This window comes from Giraffa tippelskirchi, chromosome 12 (genome assembly GCF_054371585.1).
Source record: "Giraffa tippelskirchi isolate mGirTip1 chromosome 12, T2T-mGirTip1v1.2.pri, whole genome shotgun sequence".
Taxonomy (NCBI): domain Eukaryota; kingdom Metazoa; phylum Chordata; class Mammalia; order Artiodactyla; family Giraffidae; genus Giraffa; species Giraffa tippelskirchi.
The window spans coordinates 68,391,678-68,402,425 of record NC_137286.1 but is presented as its reverse complement, the minus strand read 5'-3'; the positions used below and the strand labels follow the sequence as shown (position 1 = coordinate 68,402,425).

Genomic DNA, 10,748 nt, shown 5'->3' with positions numbered 1-10,748 from the left:
CAACGTGCTGCAAACTGAGTGAGGGTCCCCACAATCCTCAGCAAAGGTCTGTGGTGTGCAAGTGGGGAGTAGAGGGCCCCCAAGTTCCAAAGGAAGGGAGGTACTCGGGAGCTAAAGCCCTTGGCTGCTGTGGTAGCAGCTGCAGATGGCAGCTCGTCCACAGTGCACTTCGAATGAGGTCATATGAGCGGGACTCTGGAAATGGCTCCGAAATCAAGAGAAAGGGGTCAGGGTATGTGGGAATCCGGCGGGGGTGGGGGGTGGATGAAGGAAGGTGTCCTTCCTCTCTCCAGTGCAATTTGGTTTGGTGAGTCTCAAAGCTACCAGATGGCACTTCCCAAGTCAGGCCCCCGCAGGAATCAGGGTGGGCTGCGTGCCTCGGCCCCTGCCACAGGGACAAGCCACACCAGTGGCCTCCCTGAGCTCCAATGGCCGGATCTGGGGGTTCTGTCTGGGTGCACACCTCCTTGCTGTGGCCAAGTTCCCCCCTTCTCTGAGCACCAGCTTCATCCTCTCGAATGAGGACATCGATTGCTACCTTGGCACGTTACTCTCTTCATCCTGTGAAGACTCATTAGGCTTATCCTACAATTACTAGCTGGCCCGAAGAGATATCTCCTGAATCCAGATTAAGCTGGAGTCTCCCAGGCTCATCTGGCATGTCTTCCCTGAAGTCTGCCAAAACCCACACCCTTGCATTTCCAGGGACTCCCCTTAGCCAGCTGGGCAGAAAACCCAGCATGGTTCAAACAAGCTGACAGACAAGCGGGAGAGGACTCACGGGCAGACGGCCTCCCTCAGGTCTCGGGTGGAGCTCTGGGACCACAGCAGCAGCGGGCCATCCCAGCGCCTTGGGCTCAGCAGCGCCCTCATTCTCAGGCCGGCGGCTCTGCCCTGAGGGGAGCAGGAAGGTCACCAACTGCCGCAGGCGGACCTCAAGCCCCTCCCACTGCTGGAGCCTGACCTCCCCCGGCCCCACCCCTTCCCCTACCCCAGCAGGACGAGAGCTCGTCTTCCCCTGGCTTCCAACGTGAGGCCTGGCCCTGGGCCCCGATTGGGCACTGCCCCAGTCCGGAGCCAATCACAGTGGCCAGGGAGGTGGAACGCACCGATTGGCCAGGGCCAGGTCATGTGACCATACTCCCCAGGAAACTCAAATATTACCAAGATTCCCTAACAAACCAATGAACAAAATTATCCAGTAAAGGCAAACCGTACATTTTAATGAGGCCAATGTCACAGAAAAAAAAAAAAAATCCTTCACAATGAACTGCTCAAGGAAGCTACTAAATAAGCTTTCAGAAAAGTGAAGTCGTTTTTTTTTTTTTTTTTTTTAATAGGGTGACGGAGAGCTATACCTTTCCCATCTATGTGAATTTAGGTTTAAACTAGATTTCCCTCGGCTATTATATAAGACAAAAAACCCCACATCACCCCCTTTCACTCCCCCCACCCCCAAAAAGTGTTTTAGTCTATTGAATTTTTGTGTCCTCAGTTGTGTCTGATTCACGGCAACTCACGAACTCCACACAGCCAGGCTCTTCCGTCCATGGAATTCAGGGCAATTTTTTCTGTCACAGCAAATGCCCACCCTGGGTGATCCAAAGGCAAGGGCTCAGAGGCTCCTGAGAGACTAACTCCTTTCAGCTGAGCACAGAGCTGGCTCCTCACTGGGATGCCTGTGGCCTGGGGCTCCCAGAGGGGAGAGCAGCACTCGCCCCACCGTGTGGTCACTGCTGGAAGTGCAGGCAGCTCCTCACTCCCCCTTGACAGTGTCCCTGAGGGCAGAACAGTGTGAATCTACTCAAGGTGGAAACGCAAACTCCGATGCAACCAAACTTCCCACAAGGTCTCCAAAACCACTCAGGAACAGGGAATTGGAAACTGCAGGGCATGACATGAATGGAGATGGAGACTTGACACCTTACACCGAGTTCACTTCCAGTTATCCCTAGACAAAGTTTCCATGAAAACTTGTCACAAATCTAGAAGAGCAATGAGCAGAAACCGGACATGTGCTTTGAGTCTTCACACACAAAACGAAAAGGCAGCTCACAAAACAACCCAGAGAATACAGTGGACTTTGCAAAATCAAAGATATCTACTGTGGGAAAGACCTCATTACAAAAGCAAAAGACAGGTCATACATCGCGAGACGAATGAGTGGAAACACAAAGCTTCTCAAGGATGTGTCTCCAAACAGACAAAGAACACCAACACGACAAGCCTGTGAAAACTAGGGAAAGGTCTGAAGGGACAGCAGACTGAGGAAGACACACACAGAGTATCCCGGATGATGTCCAGCACTGAGGGCCTGGAGAAACAACAGTCTAGTTGCACTCCCTCAGGCCTGTGTGACCCTGGATGAGGCCTCTGTTTCCCGGTGGCTCTGAGAGATGGACAGGGAGGAAGGGGAAGAGAAATCACTTGCATTTCTAATACTCACAGCAAAGTCTTCCAATGAGAAGGGAATTATCACCCCCACTGACAATGCCATTCACTGAAGTGATACCCACGAGTCCATCTGACCCAGAAGGGAAGGAAGGACCTGTCCTGACAAAACGGCGAGAGATGGAAGAAGGAAGATCAAGCCCACACCAACCACTGGAAAGAGAAGCTGTGCTCAGGGCTTGAAAGAATTCCTATTGGGAAAATGATGTCACAGCCCCACAAGGCAATCCACAGCTTCGATGCTATTCCTCCCAAAAGGCCAATGCATTTTCGCACCGAACAAAGAATTGCAAAAGGGGTACGGAAACAGAAAAGAGCCTAAATTGTCAATACAATCCGACGAAAAAGCCCCGATACGGACATCCAAGGTTGTGTGAAAGGAAATTAGACGACCAAACTAGGATCCTCAGGAGAGTATCGGAGAAGGCGATGGCGACCCACTCCAGTACTCTTGCCTGGAAAATGCCATGGACGGAGGAGCCTGGTAGGCTGCAGGCCATGGGGTCGCACAGAGTCAGGCACGACTGAAGTGACTTAGCCGCAGCGGCAGCAGCAGGACAGTATGCTATTGGGAATACAACAACACACACAGATCCAGATCGATGGAATAAAGTTGAGGGTCCAGAAACAAACCCCGGCATCCATGGTCAACTCATCTCTGACACAGAAGGGGAGAATATCCAAATGGGAACAAGAAAGCCTCTTCAATAAATGTCCATGGGAAAACCAGACAGCTACATCTGAAGAACGCTATTGGTTTTGATCTCACACCACCTCAATATCGGGGAAAAACCTCACCCTAAAGACTGATATCATGAGATAGCTAGAAAGAAGCGTAGGTCAAAGGCTCCTTAACATCAGAGTCTCCTTGCCATTTGCTGGGCGGAGGTAGAAATGGGTCTCTTCAAGTAAGGGAAAGAGGAAAACGAAGTACGCCAACGGGTTTCCTTCCAATGGAACCTCTTCACAACAGAGAAGCTAAGCATTCAGAAATGCAAAAGATAGGAAACGGAACATGAGAGACTCCTTGCAAGTGGTGTATCTGAGAAGGGGTTCATATGGAAAGAGACGAAGAATGCACAGCACTCAGATTCCAAGAAACACCACCACCACCCTTGACCCTTCCCCCATGACCAACTCCGACCTAAAGCCTTTCTCTCCCTCTAACCTATCCCTAAAACATAACCCTCATCTAATCATATACATGTGCATTCCTAGCATCCATCCATCCACACACGAGAGAGAAAGAGGAAGACACAGACTGAATCGAGAAGGGAAAAGAGAGGGACAGAGCCAGAGAGAGACACGGAACCAGAGAGAGGAAAGGAATCGACGGTCCAGACTTTTCATCAATCTGTCTCGAAGGTAGAAGCAACGACAGCGCCCATCCACCCCAGAAGGGGGAAAAGGACGGAAGGTTTGGAGAGGAAAAGACAAGAACGCAGGGAGCCCTTAGAAGCTCAGCCACCCGCAGAAGCCGAGCTGGGACACTTGAACAGAATCTCAATGGAAACAGAGGACCAGAAAGTTGGCTACTCTTTTCTATAAGAGAGGGAGACCTTCGAGTCTTCCTTTCGGTCCTCCAACTTGGATGCGGGGTCTCAAAACAGTCAGGAGGGGGAGTGCCTTTTCCTGGGTACCACGGCGCATCCAGGCCTCGTTCTGCCCCATTCTGTGCTGTGTCAGCCCTGGATGGAGTCTTTCTTTCTGAAGTCTCAGCGCACAAGCTCCACGTGATATCGGCCCCAGGTGGAAAGGCATGGAGCTGCTCGTAGGCCGACAGAACTAGGAAGCAGATGGGAGAATGACCCCCACTCTGCAGATGGAGAGACTGGGGAAACCCTGAGGGGCATACGCTTGTCCAGGGCCACACCACTTATGAGAAGAAGGAGCCTGGTCTGAGAGCAGCGGGGTCCTCGGAGCTCAGGCCCTGGCTGCACCCAGGCCTCCCCAGGGCTGTGGGCTGGGCAGTGTGGCTGTCACTGTGCCTGCACATGGCCTAAGGGGGGTGGTCGAGCAGTCAGAAACCCAGAGATTCCCTTGGGAAGCTTTGGGGAAGGGACCTCAGCACGAACCCCAGGAAATGATGTCACCTGCCGGCAACAGAACCCAACAGAACCCGCAACCCGGGTATCCAGGCCTCCAGAGCGGAGAGGAGCCCCCAGCCAGATCACTTGCTGCCAGGATGTTCTGCTGTTTGCCCCTGCCCAGAGGCCGGGGCCTCGGGAGAGCTCACAGGCAGTGTGCGTGGGCACCCTGTCAACGTTGGCTCAGGGCACCCCCGAGAGGCCTCTGGCCCTTTGCCCGGAGAAACAGAAAGGTAACACGGGGAGCCCCAGGCCGGGCCAGGCCACCTCTCCCATGCCACCCGGAAACACCGGGTCCTTTGCCTGTGTGTGTGGATGCGGGTTTCTCGGGGTGTGTCTCCCTCAAGGAAGCCCAGGCGGATGTGGGGTCAGAAGCCGACGGGCAAGTTGTGTCCACACCCCAGGGGAGAGCAGGCTGGCTGGGATGGGGAGAGTGCGGGCAGCGCCGGCCGCCCAGGCTGGCCTCACACCCTCAGGTGGGTCTCTTTCCTCCCGGGTGGGGATCTGAGCAGACACACGTCTCTGACCCTTCTGGGAAGAGAAGTTCGAGCAGGCAGAAGCAGCGGCTCCACTGGCCAGGCCCAGCTCGGAAAACTCCCAGCACGGCTGGCTGACGGTCACTGTCGTTGCAGAGCTTCCCACGTGATGAGGCCGAGGACGGGGACACCCCGTCCACCTCCCGGAGGGAGGGGTCGGAGCACCACCCCCCCGCCCCTGAGGCCCAGTGCAGGCTCCAGGTGAGCGTGCCCACGGAGGCATCAGCCCCACCGGGGGCGAAGCGGAGGCGGGGAAGGCCTGCTGCCGAGACACCGCCCAGGATACACCCGGCGGCCCAGTCTGAGGCTGCCACGGAGCTCAGCACACCCGGCTCCGACCCGGAGTCCCGAGAACCCCGGCCTCTGAGGCAGCAGGAGGACCTGGAGCCCAGCACGCCAGAGCACAGAGGTGAGGACGCTGGGGCTGGTGCACGGGAGTGTGTGGGGAGGGGGTGCTGAGCTACACAGGGACGAGTCCCCGAAAGATGCTGCTGGGCCTACAGCAAGCGCTGGCCTCACACCCCCACCCCCATCTTGCACACTTCAGTCCCAAAAGACATCCGACCCTGGGTATTCTTTGGGAATCTCTTGGAAGCTTTCTGTCCCGGGATACGCACATGCCAAGGCTGGCCTGTGGGCAAACTTTGCTTCTCCCCCAGCTCTAGCACTGGCCTCCAACTGGAACCAGGCTCCACTTCCCAGACCTGTCCCTACAGAGGTGGTGGCTCCAGGTGCAGGACCCAGGGATCCACCGAGGGCAGATGGAGAACCGAGACTTGCCCTCGCAGAGACACCAGGCCAGCTGGGTTCTGGCCAGCACACCGGGCAGATCGGATCTCCGTGCCTGCAGGACCCCCAGCCCCAGGCACTGATGTCCCACCCCCTCAGCCAGAACCTCCACCTCCACGTGCACCTGTACCTGCTCGGGCTTTGGCAGGAGAACCCGAGGCAGAGGAGGAGTCACCGCCTCGGCAGGGAGAGCCTGCCCTGGCTCCCGCGCAACACCCAGACGCCGACGATGACTCACCCGCCCCTGCAGGAAGAACGAGCCCCCGCTCTGGACAGAGACCCAGAGCCCTTGCCGGAAACACCACGTCCAGGGGAGCGGTCGGCTCTGCCGCCTCCATCCCTGTCGGCTCACCGTGGACGCCGTCAACTCGGTCTGCCCCCAGGGGACATGGAGTTCCTTTCCCCTGAACTGCTTTGCATTTGGTTTGTTTCCACCTTACTGGTGATGTTTTACTTTTTGTATGGTTTCGTGTATTTTTGTTGGTTAAGTTGGGATTAGTAAACTTTTTCATCATTGTTGCAATTTGGGAACACTGTTGTGTGACTCTGGTGATACTGTGTTACCATCACCACTTTGTGGTTTCAGACCCGTTTGATCTTTATGCCCCACCCCCCAACAAAGCCTGGATTCAAGGCAAGCACGCCCTGTTCATCCCTCCCCCCCGATCCTGAACACAATTTCAACTTTTCTTTCTGCATTCCTTCCTATATTCTTGGTGTCCCCAATCAATGACTCTCAGTGAAATGACTGAAGGAGTTTCTTTCGGACTCTCCACCTACTGTAAGACTCCATTGGAGAGTTCTCATTTTTATGTCATTTGAACTAGCCTTTGATAGCTGACAGGACGGTGTACGTCCTTTCAAGATATCATGTGCCAAACGAAGCCCTTTTGGCAAATGCCATCATTATCTCCAGGCAGGCATTGCTGTTTGAAGGGTGACATCTCAGCCAGAAGGCAGAGGCTGAGCTCCTCTTGTTGCACCAGCTCCCAAAAGAAGCCAAGAAAGGGAGCTGGAACAACAAACCACCCCAACGCCCAGGAAAGCGTTCTTCACGACAGAAGGCTAGAAAATGACCCAACAACCTTGTGGCCCAGAACCCCTCTAGAAAAATCACTGTTCCATAAAAAAGAGAAACACGTGGGAAGTTCCAAGGAGAGGCAATGCCCATGGCCAGTGTACTTTAGAGACGGCCTGACCGCTCCGGGGAAGACACGCACCGACGGAACCCCTTGGGAAACAGCAGTGAGAGTCCTCACCGTCGTAAGGGTTTCCTCTGGGGACAACCTGCCCTGGGCACCACATGGGGGAGCAGACCGGCTTCTCTTCCTCTGCCCCCACACCATTCACTCATGAAGGCAGCTCAGGTGTTCTCATGCCCTGCCTGCCTGCCTGCCTGCCTGCCTGGCTCATCCGTGAGCTGTGACCACCTCCAGGGCAGGACTCCACCTTCTCCTCTCTGTGTACCGTGAATCTGCACACAGTGGGCTTTCAGAACCTTAGGAGACTTGAGCCATTCCCACTCGAGCCAGAACCCTCCCCAGGAAGGAAAACGGCTGTGGAGTCATTTTGGCCCCTGCACTGCTTCCGAAAGCCTGGCGGCTCCTACAGCCTCTACGGTGTGAAGAGGGAGGTCCCTTTTGACAGAGCTTTCCGGCTGTCAGATCTAAGCTGTTGTTTCACTGTCAGCTGTGTCTCTTCCGTTGCAGCCAGGTGGGCCACGCTGCTCCAAAGGGGCTCACAAGCTGAGTGGCAAGGGAGGTATTGAGAGGACAGGGATGGCTACAACGTGCTGCAAACTGAGTGAGGGTCCCCACAATCCTCAGCAAAGGTCTGTGGTGTGCAAGTGGGGAGTAGAGGGCCCCCAAGTTCCAAAGGAAGGGAGGTACTCGGGAGCTAAAGCCCTTGGCTGCTGTGGTAGCAGCTGCAGATGGCAGCTCGTCCACAGTGCACTTCGAATGAGGTCATATGAGCGGGACTCTGGAAATGGCTCCGAAATCAAGAGAAAGGGGTCAGGGTATGTGGGAATCCGGCGGGGGTGGGGGGTGGATGAAGGAAGGTGTCCTTCCTCTCTCCAGTGCAATTTGGTTTGGTGAGTCTCAAAGCTACCAGATGGCACTTCCCAAGTCAGGCCCCCGCAGGAATCAGGGTGGGCTGCGTGCCTCGGCCCCTGCCACAGGGACAAGCCACACCAGTGGCCTCCCTGAGCTCCAATGGCCGGATCTGGGGGTTCTGTCTGGGTGCACACCTCCTTGCTGTGGCCAAGTTCCCCCCTTCTCTGAGCACCAGCTTCATCCTCTCGAATGAGGACATCGATTGCTACCTTGGCACGTTACTCTCTTCATCCTGTGAAGACTCATTAGGCTTATCCTACAATTACTAGCTGGCCCGAAGAGATATCTCCTGAATCCAGATTAAGCTGGAGTCTCCCAGGCTCATCTGGCATGTCTTCCCTGAAGTCTGCCAAAACCCACACCCTTGCATTTCCAGGGACTCCCCTTAGCCAGCTGGGCAGAAAACCCAGCATGGTTCAAACAAGCTGACAGACAAGCGGGAGAGGACTCACGGGCAGACGGCCTCCCTCAGGTCTCGGGTGGAGCTCTGGGACCACAGCAGCAGCGGGCCATCCCAGCGCCTTGGGCTCAGCAGCGCCCTCATTCTCAGGCCGGCGGCTCTGCCCTGAGGGGAGCAGGAAGGTCACCAACTGCCGCAGGCGGACCTCAAGCCCCTCCCACTGCTGGAGCCTGACCTCCCCCGGCCCCACCCCTTCCCCTACCCCAGCAGGACGAGAGCTCGTCTTCCCCTGGCTTCCAACGTGAGGCCTGGCCCTGGGCCCCGATTGGGCACTGCCCCAGTCCGGAGCCAATCACAGTGGCCAGGGAGGTGGAACGCACCGATTGGCCAGGGCCAGGTCATGTGACCATACTCCCCAGGAAACTCAAATATTACCAAGATTCCCTAACAAACCAATGAACAAAATTATCCAGTAAAGGCAAACCGTACATTTTAATGAGGCCAATGTCACAGAAAAAAAAAAAAAATCCTTCACAATGAACTGCTCAAGGAAGCTACTAAATAAGCTTTCAGAAAAGTGAAGTCGTTTTTTTTTTTTTTTTTTTTAATAGGGTGACGGAGAGCTATACCTTTCCCATCTATGTGAATTTAGGTTTAAACTAGATTTCCCTCGGCTATTATATAAGACAAAAAACCCCACATCACCCCCTTTCACTCCCCCCACCCCCAAAAAGTGTTTTAGTCTATTGAATTTTTGTGTCCTCAGTTGTGTCTGATTCACGGCAACTCACGAACTCCACACAGCCAGGCTCTTCCGTCCATGGAATTCAGGGCAATTTTTTCTGTCACAGCAAATGCCCACCCTGGGTGATCCAAAGGCAAGGGCTCAGAGGCTCCTGAGAGACTAACTCCTTTCAGCTGAGCACAGAGCTGGCTCCTCACTGGGATGCCTGTGGCCTGGGGCTCCCAGAGGGGAGAGCAGCACTCGCCCCACCGTGTGGTCACTGCTGGAAGTGCAGGCAGCTCCTCACTCCCCCTTGACAGTGTCCCTGAGGGCAGAACAGTGTGAATCTACTCAAGGTGGAAACGCAAACTCCGATGCAACCAAACTTCCCACAAGGTCTCCAAAACCACTCAGGAACAGGGAATTGGAAACTGCAGGGCATGACATGAATGGAGATGGAGACTTGACACCTTACACCGAGTTCACTTCCAGTTATCCCTAGACAAAGTTTCCATGAAAACTTGTCACAAATCTAGAAGAGCAATGAGCAGAAACCGGACATGTGCTTTGAGTCTTCACACACAAAACGAAAAGGCAGCTCACAAAACAACCCAGAGAATACAGTGGACTTTGCAAAATCAAAGATATCTACTGTGGGAAAGACCTCATTACAAAAGCAAAAGACAGGTCATACATCGCGAGACGAATGAGTGGAAACACAAAGCTTCTCAAGGATGTGTCTCCAAACAGACAAAGAACACCAACACGACAAGCCTGTGAAAACTAGGGAAAGGTCTGAAGGGACAGCAGACTGAGGAAGACACACACAGAGTATCCCGGATGATGTCCAGCACTGAGGGCCTGGAGAAACAACAGTCTAGTTGCACTCCCTCAGGCCTGTGTGACCCTGGATGAGGCCTCTGTTTCCCGGTGGCTCTGAGAGATGGACAGGGAGGAAGGGGAAGAGAAATCACTTGCATTTCTAATACTCACAGCAAAGTCTTCCAATGAGAAGGGAATTATCACCCCCACTGACAATGCCATTCACTGAAGTGATACCCACGAGTCCATCTAACCCAGAAGGGAAGGAAGGACCTGTCCTGACAAAACGGCGAGAGATGGAAGAAGGAAGATCAAGCCCACACCAACCACTGGAAAGAGAAGCTGTGCTCAGGGCTTGAAAGAATTCCTATTGGGAAAATGATGTCACAGCCCCACAAGGCAATCCACAGCTTCGATGCTATTCCTCCCAAAATGCCAATGCATTTTCGCACCGAACAAAGAATTGCAAAAGGGGTACGGAAACAGAAAAGAGCCTAAATTGTCAATACAATCCGACGAAAAAGCCCCGATACGGACATCCAAGGTTGTGTGAAAGGAAATTAGACGACCAAACTAGGATCCTCAGGAGAGTATCGGAGAAGGCGATGGCGACCCACTCCAGTACTCTTGCCTGGAAAATGCCATGGACGGAGGAGCCTGGTAGGCTGCAGGCCATGGGGTCGCACAGAGTCAGGCACGACTGAAGTGACTTAGCCGCAGCGGCAGCAGCAGGACAGTATGCTATTGGGAATACAACAACACACACAGATCCAGATCGATGGAATAAAGTTGAGGGTCCAGAAACAAACCCCGGCATCCATGGTC

At 54.3% G+C, this 10,748-nt stretch overlaps 1 protein-coding gene across 1 annotated transcript; it reads left to right on the top strand.

The window, feature by feature from the left end:
* Nucleotides 1-1,322: 1,322 nt before the first annotated feature.
* Nucleotides 1,323-6,386, top strand: LOC145529904 (uncharacterized). The gene is made up of 3 exons (XM_081550669.1): nucleotides 1,323-4,771; nucleotides 5,171-5,483; nucleotides 5,734-6,386. Exons 1-3 carry the CDS (start codon nucleotides 4,535-4,537, stop codon nucleotides 6,360-6,362), a joined length of 1,179 nt encoding a protein of 392 aa, XP_081406795.1. The 5' UTR covers nucleotides 1,323-4,534; the 3' UTR covers nucleotides 6,363-6,386.
* The last annotated feature ends 4,362 nt before the right edge of the window (nucleotides 6,387-10,748 follow it).